The 27,167-nt window shown below is 37.7% G+C and overlaps 1 protein-coding gene across 3 annotated transcripts in view; it reads right to left on the reverse strand.

Moving 5' to 3' along the window:
- LOC124879129 (semaphorin-6D-like) overlaps nucleotides 1-27,167 on the reverse strand; it is a 227,913-nt gene that overhangs the window by 59,612 nt on the left and 141,134 nt on the right. For all 3 annotated transcript variants that reach the window (XM_047383469.1, XM_047383470.1, XM_047383468.1), the window contains 12 exons: nucleotides 26,472-26,528; nucleotides 26,226-26,327; nucleotides 23,019-23,109; nucleotides 21,479-21,601; nucleotides 20,482-20,570; nucleotides 19,840-19,929; nucleotides 18,892-19,019; nucleotides 16,857-16,988; nucleotides 16,587-16,742; nucleotides 13,981-14,154; nucleotides 13,746-13,886; nucleotides 10,194-10,271 (listed from right to left, as the gene is read on the reverse strand). In XM_047383469.1, the coding sequence (XP_047239425.1) occupies nucleotides 10,194-10,271; nucleotides 13,746-13,886; nucleotides 13,981-14,154; nucleotides 16,587-16,742; nucleotides 16,857-16,988; nucleotides 18,892-19,019; nucleotides 19,840-19,929; nucleotides 20,482-20,570; nucleotides 21,479-21,601; nucleotides 23,019-23,109; nucleotides 26,226-26,327; nucleotides 26,472-26,528 (1,361 nt within the window). The remainder of the gene's footprint in view (nucleotides 1-10,193; nucleotides 10,272-13,745; nucleotides 13,887-13,980; nucleotides 14,155-16,586; nucleotides 16,743-16,856; nucleotides 16,989-18,891; nucleotides 19,020-19,839; nucleotides 19,930-20,481; nucleotides 20,571-21,478; nucleotides 21,602-23,018; nucleotides 23,110-26,225; nucleotides 26,328-26,471; nucleotides 26,529-27,167) is intronic.

A 27,167-nucleotide genomic window follows, 5' to 3' on the forward strand; every position in this document is an offset into this window, starting at 1 on the left:
ACATTCTTTCAATAAAACTTAAAACTGTCTTCTGGATTTGCCGCACAGCCACAATCCAATCAAAATAGAGTACAGGAGTTTCTTCAGCAACCACATTTCTTGAACATGATGATTCATCAATAGCCTTTCAGGTTTTGATTTCAACAACATCCTTTGTTCTTGTGTTTGCTTTATAGAGTCTTAACTGATTTTGCGTCAACCACAAACAATGTACGGTACTTAGAAACCATTGTTAGGCTAGTAAGAAGCTACTTACTGCATTATGGTATGTACAGGGGTTGGACAATGAAACTGAAACACCTGTCAATTCAGTGTGGGAGGTTTCATGGCTAAATTGGTCCAGCCTGGTAGCCAGTTTTCATTGATTGCACATTGCACCAGTAAGAGCAGAGTGTGAATGTTCAATTAGCAGGGTAAGAGCACAGTTTTGCTCAAAATATTGAAATGCACACAACAATATGGGTGACATACCAGAGTTCAAAAGAGGACAAATTGTTGGTGCACGTCTTGCTGGCGCATCTGTGACCAAGACAGCAAGTCTTTGTGATGTATCAAGAGCCACGGTATCCAGGGTAATGTCAGCATACCACCAAGAAGGACGAACCACATCCAACAGGATTAACTTTGGACGCAAGAGGAAGCTGTCTGAAAGGGATGTTCGGGTGCTAACCCGGATTGTATCCAAAAAACATAAAACCACGGCTGCCCAAATCACGGCAGAATTAAATGTGCACCTCAACTCTCCTGTTTCCACCAGAACTGTCTATTGGGAGCTCCATGGGGTCAATATACACGGCCTGGCTGATAACCTTTGGTCACTCATGCCAATGCCAAACGTCGGTTTCAATGGTAGAAGGAGCGCAAATCTTGGGCTGTGGACAATGTGAAACATGTATTGTTCTCTGATGAGTCCACCTTTACTGTTTTCCCCACATCCGGGAGAGTTACGGTGTGGAGAAGCCCCAAAGAAGCATACCACCCAGACTGTTGCATGCCCAGAGTGAAGCATGGGGCTGGATCAGTGATGGTTTGGGCTGCCATATCATGGCATTCCCTTGGCCCAATACGTGTGCTAGATGGGCACGTCACTGCCAAGGACTACAGAGCCATTCTTGAGGACCATGTGCATTCAATGGTTCAAACATTGTATCCTGAAGGTGGTGCCGTGCATCAGGATGACAATGCACCAATGCACACAGCAAGACTGGTGAAAGATTGGTTTGATGAACATGAAAGTGAAGTTGAACATCTCCCATGGCCTGCACAGTCACCAGATCTAAATATTATTGAGCCACTTTGGGGTGTTTTGGAGGAGCGAGTCAAGAAGCATTTTCCTCCACCAGGATCACGTAGTGACCTGGCCACTATCCTGCAAGAAGAATAGCTTAAAATCCCTCTGACCACTGTGCAGGACTTGTATATGTCATTCCCAAGACAAATTGACGCTGTATTGGCCGCAAAAGGAGGCCCTACACCATACTAATACATTATTGTGGTCTAAATTAAGGTGTTTCAGTTTCATTGTCCAACCCCTGTAGTTGTCAGCTAAAAAATACAAACCAGTAGATTTATTTTCCCAGTATGGAATCTTTTTGCTTTGGTAAAATTAAGTAGTGAGTTCTTCTGGTCATAGTGGTGTTGGGATTATGATTACTTATTAATTAATATTTATCAAGAATTATAATTTAAAATCATAAACTCTAACCTTATTTTGACTGACAAATCACTCTTGCACAAAATAAACACAAACGCTTTCTCTTTATCTACGTGAATATTTATTAAATCAACAGCCCTGATACACCTCGCTCTTCCGATTCAATAATCTTCACCTAATCAAACATGCAAAGTTCTACTCAAAAGGGGAAAAATTATCTAACTAAACACAATAAAACAGCCTTGAGTGTGGATGAAATCAAACCAGCAGTTATGACAGTTATGGCAAAACACAAGAAGAATATTATGCTAAGCGAAGCTTTGAGTGTAACTTCCTCCACCAGGCGTCAAGGGTCATAAAACCTCCCCCAACGCTGCAAGCTCAGCGCACACAAAGACTAAAACCTTTGGCGGCAACCAATAGAACATGAAGTTGAAGACAAAGAAATGGTTGATTTTCACCATAAGGTTATTATAGCAACTCACCTTTACAGCGCACCTGCGCTCAGGTGTTCACACAGTAAAACACAACTTGCGAAGCTTGGCAGCTTCAGAGTCCAGCGATCATCAAAATTCAATAACACTTGGCATGCAAATACACTTTGAACACATAAGATTATAAGTGGCGATTTTAAATCGCCCTAAAATTCTACTCTATCCTGCCCAAGCAATTTTAATAGAAATAAAACAAACAAATGGACTTTACTTGGTCTAGTCTTCCTTGGAGCAGATAGGTAGAAAAAAAAAAAAAAGGGGGTAACTCAGGACCGTCATTAGTCGACTGGAACAAAAAAACAGGGGTGAAAATTTCTTCTCCTTGAAACCTCCGTGGTTTTTTGGTTACGTGTTAAATCCACGTCTTCAATCGTTAAAGTTGAAACTTACAAGCCTTCGTATTCTTGTAAGCTTAATTTGCTTAGTTTTCTGGCCAATGGGAGAATGAATGAAAGTCCACGTGGGATTTCTTCTCCAGAGTGCTGCGCCACAGATGCTGGTCCAGTATCCAACTTGGAAGCAATGCTGAAAGGTCTCAGAGTATGTTATATAGCCCACTGTGGCATCAGAGCTGCGACGCCCCTGTCCTATCAGCCGCGGTGCCCGCTGGGATTTGTAGTAGCAGACAATCCTGGGGTACAAAATGGCCGATGACGCTGAAAAGCATACTGGCGTCCAGCAGCGTACAAATAGTCCAATATTCAGCAAACAAATGGTCCAACAGTGGTAGTTTTTAATTTAAAGAAATTCATAGTCCAAGCAGATCTAACAACATTGTTGATTGGCTTAAAACAGAGAGATGAGAACTGAACTCTAAACTATAATCGCTGAGACAAAAACAAAATGAGAAGCTCAGTAAATAAAAGTGATTTCTTGAATTGTCTGTCTGTCTTGCTTTTATTTCTTCATCTCTCAAGTGTCTGACACAGATATTGCTCTTGTTTTGTAATTTGCCTTCTCCTATATTTTGCCCCCGCTCTTCTTCCTTTCCACATTTTGCATCAAAGCTTCACTTCGCCCTCAGTTTCCTTCCTTGCCTCTTTTTCATCTCAACCTGCTCATCCTGTCCATTTTAATCTTCCTGCAGCATCTCCTCTCTGCTCCATCCCCTCTCCTGTCTGTATTAAAAACTATAAGCCGTGCATCTTTTGTTCGGCTGCGAAAGATATTGTTTGTTTCCTGTGTCTGTGGGCAGATGGGCGATTCTCTGAAGTTAGCAGAAAAGTGTTTTGACTTCATCCGGCATTCTTTTTCCAAAGGAATTGAAATGTCTCATCTCAAAAGTAAATGAAGCAGACCAAAACCAAACTGTCTGCCAGCTTTTCCATCAGCGCTATCATTCCAGCAGAGGTTTATCAGGCCCGCAGGGAAAGAATTGATGAGGGTGTTTGAAAAACAGTGGACATCATTTTCTCCCAGCCTTTGTTTCTCTACTGTTTCACAATTATTTTTGCATGGTTTTACTCCATTAAAACCAATCAATCATTAACAAGAACAAAATGAAATCCTCTACCTTTTACAAGAGGAGGAAGAAACGAGTTTGGATTTGATTTAGCTTGCAACATTTTAAGGATTATAAGACTTTGACCAAGAAAACAAAACTTTAAGAGTTCATTGTAGGTTCAAACAAAACAATGTTATGAAATATTAGGTGTTATTTTTTTCCACTTTTCTTTAACTTAATAACAGCATTCATCATGTTTTTCTTTGTCCAAGGGATCGGAAATAAATGTGTGATAGCAATTTTAAAATATAGTATATATATCAGTTAAGCAACAGTGTTTAAAAAGATCCTCACATATCTCACCGAGATTAGTTTTATTTCATGTTTCTACATATTTAAAATAGTTTTTCGCCTTTGTTCTTTATTTTTTTTTCTTTCTTTTCTCCCCCATTTTAATCTCACGCTCTAATACCAGACGACAGCCCTGATGAGGACCCTCTTTAGACACAACTCAATGAGTAATTTTGCTTTTATTCTTTTCATCATCTTAAACTAAAGGATTTTTAAATAAACATACATTAGCCTTGTTTAGTTTTGTCAACCCCATCTGGGACTACCACAGCTGGGGTTCTGACTGAAGTGAGCTCGTACTAAACAGTGGCATAAAAATACTGCAGACTGGTCAGAGGAGCAACATCTATAGGTGTGAACATCAGCTGCAGCAGTGCTCACAAAGTTTTTTTTTCTTTTTAAAGTCCAGCCTGCATTGTGAATAGCAAGTGGAATTCCCATTTGTGTTTGTGGACTGAATACTGTGAACACGACTAATAAATGCACATGCATGTTCACTAAGTATGGATTTATGGATTGACCTTTATTTCTTCCACTGACCATAGATAAGCTCTGAAGCGCCAAGTTGTTATAATAGCTCCCTAAGGACATTCAAACCTTTCTGTACAAGCCTGTTTAAAACTCCTTCCCTGTCATAATGATATGATCTCATTAGATATGCCAATCACATCTCATAGTTTCTGTGTTATCCCAATACTGTATATTAATCACCTCGACAGGACATGTTCAGGGAGTGAGAAGATTGGCATCTGCAAATGCATTTCTTAGCAAACCTAAAGCAAATATGATAAGGTAAAGCACATTGGCAGAATCATAATCCGAAGACAGAAGAAATTAAGAAATTGAGAGCTTTTCCTTAATCAAAAAGGATTTAATCTCAGTGACTTGTGTGGAAAGCTCACCTTTTCCTCTGACCAAGTGCCCAAATACGTCGATCAGTTAAAAGACAGACGACCCCCATTGTCTCCTTGCATCGATCCATATGAGAAGACAGACCAAGAAGATGCAGGAAAACACAAAGAGCCCTGAGCTGAGGAGCCAGATCAATACTGGGATTATATATGCCTGCTAGAATTTGTGTTTGACATAGATTATGTTCTGTTTTGATGGAAATATTGGTGCGATCAGTCAGGCTTGATGTAGATATAAAACAAGAACAGAAAATCTTGAAACAGGCATGGCTGTAGATCTTATAGGACACAAAATGACTCAAAGTAGTTCAATAAAGTGCAATTTTCATGGTTTGTTCCAGCAGACAGCTTTGCCCTTAAACTGCATGAAAATGTGACATGAATATTTAAGACGTTTTTCTATGAGCAGCCTGAAATGCATCAACAAAAAATTCTAAAAGATGCTGCTGTTATTTTTTGACTAAATATAATAAAAAAAAGCTCTCCTGGAATAAAATGTGAGGCCACTATAATTTGGTTCTCCATAGGATGGGACAAGCTGACCCTGTCAAATTATCTTGGGTCCTTGACAGCTTGGGCCTCAGAGATTGGAGCATCAGTTGCAAGTGTAAACACAAGATGGAGAGAATATATGTTTAGAAATGGACCAAACCGAAAGAAAGAGTTCCGAGTGGAACATATATATCTCTTTAAGTCTTCTAAATGAAGCCTTACAATAAAAAAGAAATGATCACTTTAGTTATACTGAATTTAGGTTTGTTTATATTAGATTAGGAGGAAATCTGCTTGCACACAAAGCCATGCAAGCGGTCTCATCACAGACCAGAAAATTTAAATTTAAATTGAACCTTCAACGTAGAGCTTCACAATTTTAGAAAAACCACATTGCAATATTATTGCTGCATATCGTGTTGTCGGTTTTGGTGACGATTAATCCACATTTTCCTTTGTACTCTCTCTTCCATCATCCCGGCCACTCTCCCTAAGCATTGTGATCTCAGTCACTATGATCTATGCAATTTGAGGACCAAAAAGACGGTAAAAAATCATCTTAGTTGTTGAATCTATTATTGAAAAGCAGAGTTTTTATTGCATGGCACCTCAATTTCTACAGCTTTTCAACTATTGCATCTAAGCAATCCCTTACAATTGCTATATTGCACACATTGACAATCCAATGACGATTTTGATTCAACATATTGTAGCTCTACTTCAAAAGAGGATTTTACTTAATATTCATTTTGATATGATTTTAAGATCAACTTTGGTTCATCTTAAATAAACCTTAATCAAGGCCTTTTTAACTTTTGCAGAACAGGCTGTAGTTTTGTTTTTTTTTCCCCAGAATCTTAGACTTAGATTAGACAATTTCAACATAGTATGTAAGAAACTCTATTTTTTCCTTTTATAAAATCCCCAGTGCCATACTCATCAGCACACCGGCACAACTACTATAAAATAATGATATATTGTTGAAGTGTTTTTTCGATGTATACTTTTCTTTAAGTTGATGAGAGTGCATACGAGCGTAATTAGTGATCCATGACCTTCTATTATCCTGGGGTATAATTATAACATAACATGTAGGGCTAGGTCTCTCCGCCAGTCGTCAAAATAGAAAAGACAAGAGAACATTCCATTTAAAGAAGGCAGATGTGTGTTGACACTGGAACTGTGTCTAACAAGGCTGGATGAGGTCCCGGGTTTATTTTGTCACGACACACTGGAAGGAGGATGGTAAATGAGTTTGCAGCCAGTGTTATTGCTTGCATCTCAGTCAAGTCTGGCTCAGTGCATCAGGAGAAGGAAAAGAAGGTCCTTAAAATACAGCATAATTAGGCTTTTCAGATGAGACAAACTAGCAAGTAGTTTCTAAAGTGATATTAAAACTGTTATGCATATTGCAAGATGTTTGTTTTGTGAAGACAGTCTGTCCCATTTTAAGACACTTTAGCAACTAAAGTCAAGCCCCTTATAGCCAGCTTTATTTATTGTAAGTACAACTGTGATTATATCTAGACTGACAGAACATTTTAGTGATGCAGGGTAAGCTACTGGGTAAAATGCTGTATCATGTGACAATAAGAAGCCTTGTTTTTCAATACAAGCTTTTTATATCTAAAGATGCCACAGGTCATCGTCCTTTCAAATTAGCCTCATCACATTGCTACTATACAACTGTAACCCAGAAGGGACAAATAAAGCACCGACACTAGTGGGTAGTAAATAAGATGGACATGATTTACCTGGAGGACAGTTTTTGCGGCCAGGTTTCAATCCATCTTACACATGTAACCTTTAAAGTCTGGGAAAGATGGAACTATGAATCCTCTGATCCAGTTTCAAAGAGACGCTGGAATTTTATGGTTTCAAAGCAGAATACATTCAGCTTCGTAATGCGACTTTTTAAAGGCTGATGCATCTGACCCACAGACTGGTCGGATGCATCAACTTGGTTTCTTGGTTTTCAGAAAAGCAGCAGGTTGAGCACATCAAATAAATGATGCTGGTGCATGTTGCACTGATTCACTTTCTAATGAGTAGCTACATTCAAGATAACAAACTGGTTGTGGAATTAAGTATTATATATTTTAAAATCAGAAATCGAGATACATAGAATATATATATTTATATATATGAAGTTTGATTGCAAGTTAAGTTAAAACTTCTCAAGACGTATGAGGTTTAAAAATGCATGCAGATATGCACAAACAAACTCTGCAGGCAGCAACTAACTTATGAAATCCAGTGTTTGTGCCCCCTCTCAATCAATACATCCTAAGCATCGGATAACTCGGACTCACCATACAGCACTTCATTACATTGATCTGTGGCTATTTGTTATTTTTGCCATTCCTCCGCTCCCCTGCAAATTGAAATAATATTATTTTCACATATGTCTCCAGAGGAAAGGCTCGTTCTAACCTCAACGAAGCACCTGCAGCGTTCTGTATGTAAATATAATTGGTCAGAAACCCAGTCAGGTGGTCAGAGAAACCAGATACAGAAAATCAATAAGCTCATCATAAAGCCTCTAAAGTTATTCTGCAATTACATTAATGCACTCAAAACTGTCTTTAGCTATGAAAACTTAAGGCACAATGAGGCTACGAGGAAGAAAGAAAGAACCAGTGAGTCCAAAGATTCTATTTTAAAATTTCAACATCAGCAACTTGTGAAAAACAAAAACAATTATAACACTGTAAAGGAATCGAAAAGCTAAAGAACTACTGGACATTTAGACATTGCTTTCTGGAAGCAGAAACCATTTTTCTTTAGTCATTAGGTCTAAGTTGATCCCTGTACCTATCAGAGTCTGCAGAGTTTCACTCAGCATCTATGTTCAGCTGCACCAGCAACTTTTGTCTGTCTGAAATGAAGATGCTTCTTGTAGAGGAAGCTCAGGAACGACGTTGGTCTTATCTGTAGATCAGCAGCACAGATCAGTGATCAAAAACCAGCCACACATAAATGGCTGTAATGCCAGCCATCTGCCAGGGACGGGAAGCTGAGAAAGCGATTTCTCAGCATCTGGTGCAGTGTCGGCTGAGAGAAACCATGAACTCAGATGATCACAGTTCCAACTCTGTGAAATTCTGTTTAGCTCTGTGTCAGGGGAGGTCAACACGCTGCTTTAGGTAACATCACAGAGCAGCATAGCACATCTGTAAGATCTCCATGGAAATTGGTATCATTGTTAATGGTAACTGGTAAATGGCCTGCACCTTGTATAGTACTTTATCAAGTCCGAAAATCCTAAAGCTTTTTACACTACAATCAGTCATCCACCCATTTATGCACAAATTCACACACTAACAGTCACATTACCAGGCCCTCTGACCACAATCAGCAGGCAAGGTGGGTGAAGTGTCTTGCCCAAGGACACAGCGACTGAGATGGACAGAACAGGGGTTCAAACTGGCAACCCACCGGTTACAGAACAAACCTCTACCATCAGTACCCCATAATTCCCTTACTAAACATATTGATCTCAATTAACGACAGGAGGAGGCTCAGTCTAATATGGAAAACCTTCCATGCAACAGATGGAGTTTTTAGCCTGTCAGTAACTTAGCAATAAGCAAAAATAAAATATGTTTCTACATTAAGAAAAATATTTCTTTTTATTTAAAAAGTGATTACAAAACCTACATAACAAACCTAGCTGTGGTGAAAATTAAGAAGAAAATGACTAAAACACCACCTCTTGACAAACCAGAATAGCACACAGAAAAAGGGTCTGCACTGTCTTTATCCACATGCCAAACAATAAGGTCTTTCCTTAGGAATATTAGCTGATCTGAGCATTACACTCCTCCCACTGCAGCAGTGTTTCCTGACGTCATGTGGCAGAATTTCTCTCGTCATCATCCCCAAAAAAGATTTTCATCAATGAAACTCGAACTGATCTTTCGGTCACATAGGTTACACTTTATAACTTGTATAAAGTAGCTCCAAACTCCATGGACACCATAACAAAGTTCCTATTTCTATTTTTTAAGCAAAATGAAAGGAGGTAGTTAGGGCTCGGGTTCTCAATCACAGCCTTATGTACAGATTCATAATAAAGCATTATTTTACACTATGAAACTGAAATATGCCTTCACATTTAGAAGATGTTTGTAACATTCATGAATTCTTAGTAATTACAGCTAACGAAACAGCAACTTAATTTCTTGGGTTGAAAGTTCGGCTGACAAAACCTAAAATTGCCAAACAATGCAGTAGGAGCCTCTGTCTCTTTTAGTGGAAATTTGTGTACTTTTATTTTCCAACAGTACTAAAACTCTTTCCAACCGATTAAGTTAAGATAGATGCATCTGGTATAGAGTCATCGAACAAGAACATGTGGGGAACATATTTGTGAGGGTTCACATCAATATATCAAAAAACAATTGCAAGCTTTAGTTCCCTTCTACACACGTTTTGCTAGAAAGATGGATCTTATCAAAAGACCACTGAATGTACAGAAGGCTTATTCATAATATGAAAAACTAAAGCAAAATAAGTAAGAATTGAAGGAAGAGTTGCTAAACAGAAAGCTGGGCAGTTACTGCATTTAAAGTTTGTTTGTGACTCAACAGATTTTAACTTCAAGTGATTTATACCAACATCATTCCCAGAAATCCATTTTAACATTTGTCTCCATTACACATCTGCATCCATCCTTTTACTCTGGCATCACAGATTTACAGCGTTCAGATGAGGTTACCACGACTGACGGATGAACAGGATTGCCAGGGCCTTACTGGCAATCGGACTAGTGATAACAGGAAGTAAGGGGAGATGGTAAGGGAGAGTGACATAGTAAAAGGAAGATGAAAGGGAAGGTAACATACTTGAAGCCCGGTGCCATGTTGGCACAAGTCCCAGTGCGAAGCCAGATGCAGTAAGGGTCACGAGAAGCCAGGCAGGCTCTGGAGGAAGAGACGAAGAGGGAAGAACAGTATAATTAAATGTCCTTTGGAGCTTCAGTAAGTTCCATTTGCTTTTTTTTATATGCCGTGAAATTCACAGACAATGGCTGAAATTAAAGTAGTTCATAAAACATTCAGCGCTCCCTGTTTTCCAACAGCACTGATCTAATTTCTTCATTATCACATAATGAACATTTCTTACTTGGCTGTTAGTTTCTATTGATTTAGCTTATTCTGCTCATCTAAAATGTTAACATTGGAATTGAAACAGTGTCTGAAACAGACACTCTCTATCCAAAAGACAAATTCTAAGATTTGATGAAACAAGAGATTTGTGTAGTATGAAATTTCAACAAATCAGCAACACACATATATAACCATTGTAGGAGCTTGTAGAACAAGGAAAATATGGCATTTTTAAATATTTGGGCAATGTTGCCAACAAGTGCAATCAAAATGTTTTACTCAAGAACTACATTTCTGTTTAGCCAAAATCAAAAACAATTTTTAATTTAAAAAGTCGGAACACTTAAGTAAAGTGAACTCTTGTTACATATGAGTTGTGTTTTTAAAATAAAGATTTAGGACACTTTAGGAAAAGGAAGGGGATAAAACTGTTGGCTTAGAACAAGAGTACAGGAAATCAAAGTCAGCATGTGCCTTATATAAGGCTCTATGAAACCACTTTTTATCATTACACTCTTAATTTCAAACAATGTTTCCCCAGATTTGCCCAATTTTATGTTTTTTTTATACAAGCAAAATTTAATGGGGTTAATTGAATAATTTAATGTTTTTGTTAAGCTCTTTAACATCAGTAAGTTATTTGAAAATATTCATATTACTAAAAACAAAAGAAATAAAACAGGCATACGTATTTTCAAATAAGACTAAAAAACTGTTTTGTATAAATAACATTGAATTGAATTGAATTAAACTAAAACTTTTCAGATACAAGTAAAATTAATATGCTAACACTTCATACATTGTTTTTTGCAATGTGTAAACCACTGGGCCCCTCATATGAATAATATTATTGTCTCTTTACTTTGGCAGATCATCAGCATGTTCTAATCTGTCAACATCTAATATTGCCACGTGGCGCCACCCCAGTAGGAAACGTCTTCCTGTCACATAAATCACAAATCAATTAATGATTTTTTGATGGAAACAAATCAATAGCTCCTTCAGTAAACTGAATATATGCAGGGACTTCCAATGACACAAACATTATTTGAAAACATGAATTTCTTAATTTAAAAATGTCACATAAAAAGTCTGCAGTGAAATACAGACTAAACATCGAAACCTGTCCCTTTAACATAAAAGCTGAACCTTCATATGGCCTTTCGAAGGTTGTCACAAAATATCTTCACAAGGCAGATAAACAAAGACATGTTCAAAAACAGACTTGCATTCAAGATCGGGCACACATTCATAATACAACATCTAAACTTCATCTGTCTTTTGTGTAGAGACAGTGAGCTGTCATGCTGTCTCTTTATGTGTTTCTGAAACACACAGGCAAACGAGTTTGTGACAGCAGCTGCCATCAGGTAGCCACTTCAAATTCCAGAAAGCCTTCGGTAAAACAAACAACGGCCGCTGTCCCCGACAACTTCACACAGAGACGAGCGTGTTCGCACGTCTAGTCTCAAACGCCTACATCCATTACCAGTTCAGTTTTATTCGCGTTCTGCCTATCACTCACGCACGAACGCACAGTGGCACAATTCACAAGCAAAACACAGAGCCGACACAGAGGCCAGCCAGAACAGCGGTGTAAGTATTTACCAGTGCTGTCACACAGTCACACCGCAGGTCATTGTTAATACAGAAAGCAAGGCTAAGCAATGAGGCAGTGAAGTCAAAGCAATGTGTCAGAGTAAAAATGTATGATTCCTGGAACTGAAAACAAATTGGAGTAAGAAAAAAAGCTTTTTTGAATGAATTTGTTAATTTTAAGTAGAACATCTGACCTGAAATACTCTGCTTGGTTTTTCTCCAGAGTTAAACGTTACTTCAAGGCTGGTGTTGCTCTACTATTGATTCTTTTTAAAAGCATGACCTCAGGAAATATTTTCTTGTTTTACACTGATCAGGCATAACATTACGACTACTTGCCCCTAATATTGTGCTGATCCAGTTTTTGTTGTCAGAACGGCCCCGATGTGTTGAGGCATATTCTATTTTTACCCCTAATAATGTGCTGTAGTCTCTGGCACCGATATTGTAGCAGCAGATCTTCAATCCTGAAGGTTCTGAAGTGCGACCCACATGGATTTGACTTGTTTGTCCAGGACATCAGCACAGTATGAGATGTGGGGAATTTGGAGGACAACTCAATGTCTCAAACTCATTGTTGTTCCCTTCAAACCATCTCTGAACCATTTTTACTTTGTGGCAAAGGGCATAATCCTGATGCAAGAGGTTATAGCCATCAAGGAATTTTTGGGCAGATTATTGCCCAAAGTATAACACTACCTCCTCAAGTTTGCCTTCCTCCTATAGTATGAGCAACTGGCTTTCCACCAGATGTAAAAGACCAGGTCACCTTCTTCTTCATGGTCTAATTCTGATGCTCATTGTTGCTATTTTTTTCAGTGCAGGTGGGTCTGCATGGGCACCCTGTCTAGTCTGGTCCTGTGCAGTCCGATACAGTACATACTACAATTCAGGGTTTTCTGACACCTTTCTGTCAGCCAAGAAAAGGCTGTATTTTAATAGTCCAAACTGTAACTGCATTTGGCAAGATCAGAAGATCATCCTTTCACAAATAATAAGAATAGGTATCATTTATGCTTGATACAAGATAAACTTAACTGTTCTTCACCAACTATTTGCTAAATAAAATTTAATGAAGGCATCATTCTGACTCACCTCAGCCAGTTTTTCAAGTCTGAATCTCAGTTAGATGTAAAAAACCACAGTGAAATTATCTCCTGTGTTTGACTAGGAGCAAACCGTGTGCGTCTTGGCGTGATGGAGTTACAGCTGGTGGAAGCCTCTCTTTGCTGCGGCAGCTGTTGCCACAGCAGACTGTCTGGCTTTCATTCATCCTGCTCAGTGATTAAAATGAGCCTGATTAACGCCAATGTGAAAGTGTGAGTGTGTGTGTGTATGCACGTGCATCCTTCTCATGTGATGAATGTGCTCTAATTTGGGCAGTGAGCTCTGGTCTTTTCAGCCTAATGAAGTCTATAAATACAATTCTTTTATGTTCATATTTTACGATTTAGATCCCCCCTATTATTACCCCGAATACACATGTTTTTATAATATTTATTACGTTACCAAATTAGGCTTGCTATTTTAATATTTAAATAGATTTCCCCATTTGAAGTTAAACTTGCGAGATTTTGTCAAACTCTTACTCCTCATAGTGGCTTCAATTTAATATTTCCAATACATTTTGATTGGCTGCACTTTCAGTTCTATTAAAAATTTGTATTACGCACTGGTTTCATTCCTTACTTTTTACAGGCTGCATGTTGGGCACAGCGGCTGAGTGGTACTCTGATAACACAACTGGTGAAGGCAACAAATAATGCATGATGATCCTTATCCAACTCCAGTCCCAGAACCCTCCTGTCGTCCTGACCCTGAACATTGCACCTGAGCACACAAACAGAAAACAGAGCATTACTCTAAACTTGGATATATTTGTCATCACCGGCGGTGGGCAGGTTAGAAATGAGAAGAGCAATACTTGGAAGGGTTATAAACGTCAATGTCCTCCAGGAGTTTGGATCCAAAGCTGTCATTCGGATGTGTGCTAGCCAGGACTTTCAGGACGCGGCCATCGTCGGACCCTAGGAACATCACTGTTTTGTCTTTAAAGGGACCGGCTGAAACATCGACCACAATCTGGGTCAACTTGGACCTGAAAAACAAAGACAAAAGCTTGAAAATCCAATCTATGTTGTGCCTCCGAATAAAGTCTCAAATGCACCTGAAATTATAACAAACTCACAACACTGACATAACCTCAAAGTCCAAAAGGTGTGGAAAACTTTTAAATTAGCTTTTTACTTATTAGTTTACTTAATTTATCCTTTGTGGTAATTATTTTGTTACTTTTCCTAAAATCTCACTTCACAGCAACTTTCCAGTTGTTACTTTATGTACCTTTCTTTTAGTGACAGCCCACACGAGTAGTTAGTTCTGACACTTCTACTTTTGTCACTATTTCTTGTGTAAAAAGAAAACTAATGGCCTCTAAAAACAAAGATGTTATTACAAATGCTGTTAAATGAATCCTGCTATTTGGAGTTTTGTTTTTTAACCTATAATATTCTTGTTAATGTTAACTTTTAATGCTGATGCACAAAGTGAGCAAACAGTAAAGTGTGTTAACAATCATTCTCTTTACAATCACAGCCAATTTCACAGTGCCTCTCTTTTAACTTTAAATATCATTGAAATTTACAGAAATTGACAGATGACTGAAAATGGCTCATTTTCAGCCTTACTGGGCTTAATGGTGATCGACTGATCAAAAACCTCAAAAATCCAATCTTTTTTGTATTATTATTAAATAATCCACATCTAAGCATTACCAGGTTGCAGTAACAAAGACAATCTTCTTTGTGGAAGCTGTTACTGAGGAAAGATAACCCAAAGTTTAATATTTTCAGTTTGAGTGAGGTGTTCAGAAATAATTTCTCATGTCAGCTAAAAGCTGCAAGAAACTATTTAACATTAGAAAGTATTTTCTAAATCTTTATGTTGTGTATTTAATCTTAAAATTATGGTTACAGTCCTAACTGCAGAGATGTGTAGTAGCAGCTTTGTAGTCTATGAGCTATGAGCTAAATGCGACCATACAAAATGCGGCACTGTTTTTGGCATCTTATTAAAAAAATTGTTAAAATAGAATTATGGTATGAAGCCAAATGTTGTTTTAAGCCTCTAAATATTTAAACCTATAGTTAACCTTGAAACACGCAGAATGGCCCATGCATAGTAACAGATGGGACCAGTTACTTCAATCACATTTAAATGCTCTACATTATAAAAAAATATATATATATTGGTCTGACAATGAAACTAGATAAAAAATTATTTCTAGCATTCATGAACCTGCACCAATTCTAACAAAAATCACAAACTAGTTCCTAAGAAAAACAACCTTGGTAGGACCTCTTTCTGCTTTATCTTTATCATGACTTATCCTTGTTTTACATAAAACCCACATCAAAATGAAGACTAATTAAAGCTCACTCCTTACCCTAGTGCCCTGATGGGCTCAGACTGTCGAACTGACTAACGTTACATAAAGGAGTTAGCAGATCTGCGCTACCCTTCGGATATCTGCATCATCATTATCTGGGTCAGCTCGGACCTCTCCAGCAGAGAGGCTAATTCGAACATGGAATTAAGAATCTCATTCTCATTTCAGACCGGTAATTAGAATCCATCAGAAACTCATTTGAAATCTGCAGCCGGAGATTAAAAAGGTCATAGAATCTCTGAGCTGCCGAGTCAGAAGGAGCTGGAGCAAGAACTTACTGTGAGCCGGCAACTATTCACGGCTGATACTGATGATTATCCTCGAGGCTTTAGGTCAGGATGGTGGATTCACTGTTCCTGACTGTGGCTGTAATTTTCTAACTTGCTTCTTCTGGATACACTTTGCCCTCTCGTCTTTCATTTTGACCTTTGAGAATTCTTTTTTATTGTCTTGGGCTTCCTGGAGCATTTATTTTAGCTATTCTCCTGGTGATAAGCTAAAACCTTCTGCTGGTTGCTGCAAGCTGCCTGAACTGTATTCACTCTACTACAACATTATATCTGACAATAATTTATGGAACATATTTATGCTTAGATGCCAATTTCTGCCAAAACAAGAAGAAAAATGAAAAGAGTATGACGGTAATGGGGATTTTAGGCAGGTGTCATGTGTGGGTGTAAGCCAGTCAATACCTGCTTATCTTGCAAAGCAGACTTCTTCGTTTCCACAATCAACAGCAGGTGTAACGTGTTCTAAATTTTCTTTCTGACATCAAATGACAAACTTAGCTCTTGCTGCCTACATGCATTACCTAGCTATTGTTGACACATGGATTGCAACATGGCTGTGTTCCAAAGGTCTAAAAGAACACATTTTTTTCCCAATTGCAACATGCAAATTTAATCAAACATCATAGAAAAGCTGGACTGGAACACAATGGTTCCTGTGTTTCCAACATTGGGCTCATTGCATTTTGAGTGGGTGCTGATATGACTCTCTGATTCAGTCTCAAGACCTGAATTGTCCCAACAATTCATATTAATACTCCAGGAAGTAGTACATAAAGCTCTGTTGTGCTTTACCTGCTTGAGGTACGTGTGAAGCAGGGCCGGTCATTGACAGAGGGTACAGCTTCCTCCATAAGAGGATATGATTTGATGAAGGTCAACATCTCATCTGGGAATTGAACCGAAGATTTGTAATCTGAAGCCGGACCATCGCCTGCACAAGTTCCCGGTCTGGAGATAAAAAAAAAAAACTATTACAATCCCAATCTCATATGTGATATCCCTCTAATCATTCATACAAAATTGTAGATACAAATTAATCTAATTTGTAGGATAACCCCTCACCTTGGTCTGGGAACCTGCTCGTCTGGCACTGGAGTCCAGGATGAGTCACTGGTTCTCTGTTCTTTGAACTTCCCATTAAAAACTTTCTCGATGTCATCCATATAGAAGGCACAAACTGCTGAGCCTGGGATACTGGAGAGACACAGTGAATAAGAAAGCCAGGTATCACATCATCGTTGGCCTAATCTTCAATAAACTAAAGAAAACCAAAGAATTTTGAAAAAATCATGACTTACAGGAAGCTTACACAATAGAAAATACAAGACAAAACATAGGATGATAGAAGCCCTTTAATTCAATTCAATTCAATTCAGTTTTATTTATATAGCGCCAATTCACAACACATGTCATCTCAAGGCACTTCACAACAGTCAGGTTCATACATTCCAATTAATCGTAACCATTGAACAGTGCAGTCAGATTCAGTTACCAAAGAATAGAAACCGCAAGCCCTTTCCATCTATCAGCACACTTCTGGCATAATTCCGGCTGGATATTTGACAACTCATGGTAGAATTTGTAGCGCTCTCATGAATTAAACTGGGCTTTACAGAATAATCTACAAATTTCCAATAGGTTAGAGCCTCTTTTAAAGTTTAATTTTAACCTGCCGTATCCATTTTTAAAATAGGGATTTAAATGTAAGGTTAGGTTTAGTGCATTGTGGTAACCCCTATTTGATTTCAATAGAAGTTCAATTTGGAGCCTTCCTTCATTATTTTTGAAGATGACTTTGTGCAATGCACCGGTACCACTTGCCGCAAAACAGACCCCCAGTATGATGCCGCCACCACCACCACTAACCTTGACAGTTGGTAAAGTATTATTAGGGTTGAACATACTAAACATACCTCTTATTGTCATGACCAAATAGCTCAGTATTTAACTCATCTGACCATAACATTTTTTCTGCAGGAATGTGGATTCTCTGTCTGGGCCTCTGCAATTTTTAGTCAAGCCTAAAGGTGCCGATTTTGAAGAAGGAGGTTGTTTCTTGGTCAGCACCCTTTTGGCCCATGTCGCCTACAAAAACCTTGCAATAATCCAACTTTCTTGCAGTTTCTCCAGCATTTCTGACTCTTACCAGAACCCATAAAGCAATTTAAGTTCTATATTATCACAATGGCAACAAAAACAGACTACACTGGAGACAAATTTAGAGCGGACAGACCCCTTTGCCAGTTTGCAATAGTAAATTCATGAATTTTATAAAATAAGCAGCAACTAATGAGGTCAGTCTCGTGGATTATTATAAGCACTCTGAAAATGGAAGGAAAAGAAAGAGCAGAGAGGAAAAAAAAATAGGTAAATGGATTAATTAATCGAAAATGGCAAGGGAAGAGAGAATCCAAGAAAAACCTATATACATTTTGCAAAGATAGCTTTGTAAGACTGTACCTGAGAAGACCCTTTTTGACATGTTATTATCCCTGACCCAAATCTTAACAGGGACTCAATTTCTTCATGAAATCTTAAAGTCTCAAGAGTAAGAACCTGAGCACCGCGTTCCTAGTTTTTAAATGATGTCCTCATTTCCATAAATCTCTACTGAAAGAAATGTCTTTGCTTTCCAACAATAACCACACATATACCTTCTAACTGAAATGTACACATTTGAAAATGCTTTTTCATGACCTCCTTAACAGTTTAAATAACTTTACTTTTACTTTTATAAAAAGCTAAGCTAATCTTTATTTAGAACAAGGGATGTGATAAAAATACCAATCATAGTTCCAACATGCATCACTCATCTAAAACGTTTTCCTGCATAAGTTTCCATAATTTCTCCACTTTCAAAAGTCTTAATTTTCTGTCCACTTTCCAAAATGTATTCAAAAAAGTAACTTGTATATTCACTGTGCTCAAAGAAAGGTTTCCTCAAACAAATTTTAGAAATGACGAAACACATGCATACCCATGTTTACTAGTTCAAAGAAAATATATTAAAACTACAAATCACCAAAACATCTTGGTTTCTCATTGAAATAACCTGCTCACTAAAAACATGGCCTAACATAGTCCTTTGTGTGATTACCTGTTGGACTGAGTGGTAAACACTCCAACAACCGCTGGCCTCTGGTTGATCTGCAGCACATTGGTGAGAGACTGAAGAACGTCAAAGTAGAAGAAGGAATCTCCAGGAACCGAACAGTTCAACCGTGCCTGAGAAACACAAACTGTGTTTAGTGATTGGCTGTAAATATTCTGAAGTGTTAAACAACAGGATGATGTGCTGTCCTGCTGAGTCCTAGTCTAATACTTTCTTCAAATCAATGCCATTTATATGCTGTAAAATACTCTACTTTCTATGAGTATTACAGGGTGATCGTGTATCATTGACCTCACCACTGACAAACATTGGTTATACAAAATTTTAAAATATCAGAATATGTGACCATAGTAGGTAGAAATGCACCAGCGCAACTACGAGTTATATTATCTGATAGTCGTAACGTGATGGTGAGAGATATTTTGTTCCAACCTAATTCTCTGCCAGCCAATCTCAGACTCCTGTCTCAACATGGGATTAAAAATGGTTTTGAAGTCCACATAATGCCCTGAAACTGAAGTTTCTAAATTGCAAATAGCTTAATCATTTGTTTCCACAGACATATTTGAGTGTCCACATACAGCAACAGTCTTCAAGAAAATCACGTTTTGATCATCTCCAGGAGCATTTGATGCATTTACCTTTGTTCCAGTGCTAGGCTAACGATAGCAAATTTACTTTCTGTTTCGGTATGAAACGTTGATAAACTGGCTTGATAGATCAACAAAACAGTGTGCATGGACCATTTCATGGACTACATTATATATAGTCCATGCATTCAACTTTATTATATAGCTAGGAGTGTGGCTTATAAAATTACAGACAGTACAGCAACAACAAAAAGGTTATCAACATAGGCTCTTTCATCCTAACGCTGATCAGACACCTGGGATCGGATCAAGACATTCCTAACTTTTGCTTAAGAACAATCACCTTCAGGAAGGAAGTCCAGTATCTTTCCAGAACTCTGGGTGATCCTCCGTTATCATTCTTGCAGACACGCGCAACTCGAGAAAACACAACCTGTGGAAATTTGAAAAAATATATATTTTAGTGTGGAAAGAGCCAGGCACACATTTTTTAGGTCATCGGTTTTATTAAACGTTTCACTACTTTCAGGGTTATAGACACACACCAAGCTACTGTTGAAAATATTTAAAGCAAAATGAACACATCCTTTAGGGTTTGTTTCCATTTCAATGTTTTAACCAACTTCTTTCCTGGTGAACACAATTTTCTCACACACACACACACACACATCCGTGTTTTACTATCTTTATGAGGACTTTTCGGTTACTTCCATTGACTTCCATTCATTTTCCATGATTTTAGTGCTTAACCCTGACCCTAACACTAAACTCACCCTAACCAGTTAATACCTCACCCTAACCCTAACAATAACTCAATTCATACCCTAGTCCTAAACCTAACCCCTGTCCCAAGAACGGAATTTGAAAAAGTGAGGACCAGGAAAATGTCCTCACTTTGTCAAAATGTCCTCACTTTGCGATAAAAATACGAAAAATGGCTCTCACTCAGCAACAAGTACAAGAACACACACACACACACACGTACCTTGCCCAGGGCTGTGTATTCCACTGCAATCTCACTCAGGAAAAAGTAGACATAGTTACCATAGTCGATGGCATGCAGGAAATGAGGCTCTGTAGAGAAAAAAGAATAACAATCACCTGTTTTATCTATTTTTGAGGGTTCACTTTTCTCCTTCCAACATTTAACCTTTATCTCCATGTAGTTGAAATCATCCCTGAAATGATGAGGATAGAAAAGTGGCCTTTTTCCCAGGATTGACTTGTAAAGGACATGTTGCCATTCACAATCCTACTGTCTTGTATAAAAAGTGACCAGATCTGGTATTCCTACAGTTCTCCAAGGCAAGGCTGTGCTCTAAGGGTGGATGGATGATTTTAGATTTTGCTTTAATCTCTTTCTCAGATAAGTGGAATAATAATATTAATGTGGCTATGTACAGCTTCTGCTTTCAACTGTAGTTTAGGGCTTAAAAGCTTTTAAAACGGCTCACACTAAACACATGACAAACAGCACAAATTGTAAGTGTTTTGAAGGTAAATTATTTTCCCTCATTTACTTCCTCTGAGGTTGAAATAAAATATTTCATACATTAAACCACAGAGCCTTAGCTTTGGTTTCAGCAGGTTTACATCATAGGTGCCTGCTGTGAAGATCTGCGAGCACACCGCGAGGGAACACACAAAGCATCCGCAAAAGTGTGTGTTAAGGACTTTAGGGAGTCATTGACTACAAAGAATATTTCACACAACTAGTAACCATTGCAAATCATTCTCTTAAAAGCAAAGAATCATCTCTAAAGGTTTTTTTTCTACTGGTGTAAACTTATTTAAATTAGAGCCGAGGCTTGGTATGAAATGCAGCATTTTCTATAAATGCTTCAGGCTGTGAATAAAGTTGAGTTGCTGAATGTTGTGGTACCTAAATGCGATGAAATACTTAAAGATCAAATATAACATGTTACAGATAGTGAAGATAATTCCAGCCATGAAGTGATCAAAGTCATATTTTTGCAAAATACCTCGGAGCCATTTGGAGTCATATTTGACGGTCCTGAGTACTGGTCGGCCCTCGCCCAGGCTTCTGTAGATGACGGCATCACTTGCTAGAAAGTCTGTCATGGTGGCTGAATAGAAATCTCCACCTGAAAACAGGAAACTCAATTCAGGGAATTACTTTAGAAAACAAATTTTAAACTCCATCTATTATGATTAATTAAATGTCCAGAAAATGAATAAAATGTGATTGCTGAACAAATGAATGTGTCTTAAGACATTCATACGCCTTGAACCTTTGTACTTTTTTTTTTTTTACTTAAAACCCAAAAATTCAATGAATTTATTCAGGATAATATGTGACAGACCAACATGATTTGCAAATATTCTTTACAATTTAAAAACTGTGGTGGTTATTTGTATTTAGGCCATTTGAGAGGATACACTGTAAAAACCGTTTGCTGCAGTTCCGGTATAGCAGAAATGTATGTCTCTACAAAAAGACAGAACATCTTTGCTCTTTTCTTTAAAAAATATCTCAACCTCACTGAGACTAGGTGAAAAACCTTAATGATTATCAATTGGTCAAATTGTTAATTAGATTTAGGTCTGAAATTTGACTGGACCATACAAATAAAAGACAATATGCTTTAATCTAAACCATTCCATCGTAGATCTGGTTGTATGTTCAGGGTTGTCCAGCTAGAAGGTGAATCTCTGCCTTAGTCTCAGTTTTTTGCAGCCTAGTAGGTTTTTGATTGATCTTCCCATCAACACTGACCAGCTTCTTTGTCCACGCTCAAGTATCCTCACAGCATGATGGTACCAAATTGTCATGGTGGTATAGTGTGTTCAGAGTTAGTTTTCTCCAACACATATTTTTAAGCACATAAGCCAAAAACTTCAATTTTGGTCCAATCTGACCAGGGCAACTTGTTCCAATTGTTTTTTTGTATCTCATTCATGGCTTGTAGGCAAATGGAAACAGGTCTTCTTATGGCTTTCCTCCAACAAGGGCTTTCTTCTTCCCACCTTTTAATATAGGCCAGATTTCTGCCTAATAGATGTCCTCCTGATGAATTATTTTACTAGAGTTGTGAATCTCTGCAGCCTTCGCAGAACAGCTGTATTCATTCAGGCATTACATCAGTCAGAGGGAACTTTGTTTACTAAGAAGGTGACTTCTGAATGCAACTCATCTAACAATTTTATTTAGGGGTATCAAAGCCACTCTTTTCACATTTTTATTTGTCAGAAAGTTTGAAAATTGGATTCCTTTCTTCTATTTTACAATTATACACTATTTTGTGTTGTGTTTGTGTTGGTGTATCGCATAATATTCCAATAAAATACATAGTAATAAGTCATTGAAATATGTAAAAATCTGAGAAACTCAGTACGTAGGAATACTTTTGCAAGTGTACTTTTACTGTATAGTTCTTATGTTACTTGTCACTATATGCATTGGATATTATTCTTGCATAAAATAATTTTATGAGGAACTTGTTGTGTTGTTGCGTAATATCAACTTGTAGAGAACCGTTTCCTTGGTTTACTGTAACTTACCAGCAAACAGTCCAACATTGGACTGAATGGACTCAAACGGACAGCGAGCCTGACCGACCACTTCTTCCCCAACCTGCTCCAACGAGGTCATCTGGAAACAAGAGAAGCCAAATCACATTTATGGCTATCTGTCTTTAACACAGACTAAGCAACTAATCTCAAAAACATTTGAAATTAAAAAAAATATTAGTGTAGCCATGATCTTTTGTAAAGAATCCGTGCATGTCAGTAAAGAGGATAATAACGCCGCTAATCAGCTGGTGTCAGTCAGCGTTAAGCTGCAAATCACTTTGTGTTGCTATTTCTGTGCCAATTTAAACACGTTTTGTGCTTGATTCCTTTATAATACACTGAGATGTTAACAGCACAGACGAGTGCCTTTCAAAAACAAAAGGTTAGCATTTAAAATGCATGAGAAAACTGATTCCATTTTAATGAATCCTATTTAGTAATTTGGCAAACACTGCTGATAGAAAATCCATCAGAATCCCAACATCTGTTTGCTAACAGAGGACAAGTTAGTGAATTTAAGGTTGTGCCATTGAAAACGTTCAATTTTACATATTTCTCTTGATTATCATGCTGGCGATATTGAAGTTGACCTGATAGCGCTTAGATATCATCTCAGGGTCCCCCTGGCAGCTGTGCCAACAGCACTGTTTCCTGGGTATGTTAGCTGAATCTCTAACAGAGGGTTTAGCCTCCAGAGAAGCCTCATAAATACACCTGTCTGCTATAACCTCCCTTGAGGTTGAATGCTGAACTCTCTGACACTGCTGCCAACCTACTTTTCCGTTTTTAATTCCGATCCAGCTCTCGGTTAATATACTTTCATTTTTAAGTCAGAGCAAGGCTTTGTTCCCTTAATGCATAACTTTACAACTTATTTTTTTGATTTTTACAGTCTCCTAACTAAAATCAATTTAACATTTAATCAATGCTATTTTTGCCTTCTATTTTGGTATTTATCTCTAAGCCACATACAAAGGAAAAACACCCTAATTTCCAGCAGTATTATTGCTCGTCTGCACCTGTTACAGTGCTTTGAGACAATGATGCTGATTAACTAAAAACCCTCCACAGGAGTAGGGCAGGCCAGGCGAGCCCGCATTTATTATGACTTGCTGGTCTGCATTAATATATCTGAAAGGGGTTTTGCATCATCATGGCCTCGACACAAGTAGCATATATAAAGTTATCTGTGCTTGCATGAAACAGTTTAAGAATTTCTAGATTGTTGATTTGCAGACTGTAACTGTCTTAACTTAAATGAAAGATTTAAAGATGTATACATTTCTTAAGGCCTAAGAAATAAAAACCAATTTCCATCAAACATACAAACTATATATTACACTTTGAGATCATCAAGAGAAACATGGCATCACTGTTTTTCTAAGTTCCAAATGTCTACTGTTAGATCCAAACATTTTAAAACTGACATAAAAGCTCCTTTTCCTCAGGTGAACATGTTATTTTTTTTTTTCTCTTCCACAGTCTGAGATTTCAAAGCACAAGAAGTTTCTGTTTAACAGGGTCATAAGCTGTCAATCAAACCTGCAGCACTGCGGTGGATGGGTTAAAAAAAGAAACAGCTGCTCCTGAGTGGCACCTGAGATGGTAAGATTTATGAAAGTTTGTTTGGTTTTGACGAGGCAGCCAATTATGAAAGGGGGGAAAACAGCGTCAGAATCAAAGTCATCGTGTCCCTGAGACAGATTTCTTGCTTAATGTCTAAAACACAGGGGGCAAAAAGGGCTAGTAAATTTAACAACTGAGAGGGTAATGGATCTGACTGCCAAACAAAAAACTCACATAAATGGCTCACACTCAGTGCGTTATAAAATATACAAATGCCTGAAACTGCAACATTCTTTCTCATTAAAAAGTCACAAGTTAGACAGAAAGCATGAGGTTAAGACTTGTTCTCTCTAAATTGGTCTACAAGACCCTAACTAATCTAAACTAATCTGTCACAAACTTTTCTAAAGCCAACCTGCCAGAAAAAAAAAACAAACACCTAACTAAATCCTAGGGCAGACCCACAAAATGTACTGCATCCTAAAATCACCATTAACATGACATATAGGGAGATATTACAGCAGCTTTGTCCCGCCCTAGGAGAAATAGTATGATCCAACAATTTCACCTATATCAGCTCAAATTATAACAGAAAAAAGTATAAGTGATATTTTAGTTTACTGACTTATTTCTTTTTAAAATGAGCAGATGACATAAATGAACACTAACTTACAGCAAAATGTTAACCAAACTTGAACTATGATCACATTTAACAAGAACGTGTGATTTAAACGTTAGAAGCTGTTTTTTGGTCGTATTAGCACCTAGAGCCACAAGAATGCAAATAATAGCACTGATCTTGGGTAAATAGACAATTCTTGCTATCGGGACGTGTTTAAAACAGTTTATTTTATTTATATCCTGGCAGGTGGTTAAATTGGCCCTTCTCACGAAACTGTCATTGATGATTTTGAAAGATTGAATTTTTCATAATTTCTTCACTCTGAGATCATGATCCTGCAATTGTTTGTCCGAAATACTAGGAAAAACTGTTGTGCAGTTGTTTTTAATGCAACTATGAGATCTGTACAGGTACGTCTGTTGGGGGGTCAGACCCCCTTTCCCTCTCTGTAATTCTCACTGTGCTTTAAACCTATTAGGGAGTAAATGCTGTAACTTTAAAAGATGTAACTGCTTTAATCCACTTTATTTGGGAGTTTGGCATGCAAACATTTTGGATATTTTCTAAAGACATGATTAATGCGAATGCTACATTAATCTGCATTTAGTTTTTGTGACTTTGACAGCATGTTGTACATGTAGCTTCTTATAAGGTGTTGGAAGCTAATGCAGCTCTAAACCACTGCTTGGTATGCCACTGCTACTCGTCTACCCTTTGGGATTTATTGTCTCATAATCTCTTTTGCCCTCGGACCCAAATAAACATTGAAAAATAAATAAAACTAAATAGTTATTAAAACTTCTGTTTGCCTTTTCTGATAACTCAATAATTTTTAAGACCCTCCAACACCCAGGAGTTATTTCCCACCATCTCAGTCTGGAAACTATCAATATTTATTGAGCTGGGAAAGAGTTCTCACAGAATGATTTAAAATGTGTAAAAAACATTCACAAATCCACTTCTAACGAGGGAAAAAAAAGTAATGAACACATTATGAGAACTTTTACCTTGTAATTACGGCAGGTTGGGTTGAAGGCATTGGTACCACATGCAAACAGAGTCTCATCATTTCGAGGCACCAGAACTTTGACGTAGTTATAACACTCATCCTGTAAACACAAACATATATTAAAAATTATTATTGCCATTGGATTAAGCCCTAAAGTCAAATTGTTTAAGACAAAATTATCTCCTAAATGAACATTAAAATCTGGAAGAGGTAGACAGAAATCAAGCATGGAGTCTGAACTCACGCTGTTCTTTCCCCTGACTGTACACTTGCTGACGTCTTTAGATTTCCATGTCAGCTTCTGAAACACAAAGCATGTGTATACTTAACAACATAGTATACTTTTACTGGAGCTGTGTCTGGTGAAGGCAGTTAATTAGAAATAAAAGTGACCACACTGCTGAGCAAGAAGAAGCAGGAAGAAGATGAGTCATATGTGAGCGGAGAGCTGTTAGAACAAACACTTCAGGTCAATCAGAGAAGCGGCTATTGTGGATACAACTCACAGAAATGTCGGAAAACTCAGAGAAAGGTTCTGCTATAAGTCTGTTATTGGTTATGCAGTTTGCTTTCCTGGGGGGAAGAGGTTCAATTGGGAAAGATAACAATTTCACCAGTATTAGTCCCATATATGGTAAAATAATGGAAACAAAATACAATGAATAACACTACAAATTCCTAACAAAAACTATATTTGCTGTGAGAATAAATGAGCAAATAACAGCTCAGGTCTCCAGGAACTAGTTTTCACTGGCAAAAAGCTTACATCTTGTGGGTTAACAAGGCAAGAAAATGATTAAACCATAGTTTTTCTTGCTGGAAGATTGTGACACATTTTTATTTCATTCTGGCAGGACTTGGGTGTAGACACATTTGTGTTTGCTTTACAACATAAGTACTATAAACCAAATTGGTAAATTAAGTTTAAATCCTCTTTTAA

This window comes from Girardinichthys multiradiatus, chromosome 13 (genome assembly GCF_021462225.1).
Source record: "Girardinichthys multiradiatus isolate DD_20200921_A chromosome 13, DD_fGirMul_XY1, whole genome shotgun sequence".
Classification (NCBI taxonomy): Eukaryota; Metazoa; Chordata; class Actinopteri; order Cyprinodontiformes; family Goodeidae; genus Girardinichthys; species Girardinichthys multiradiatus.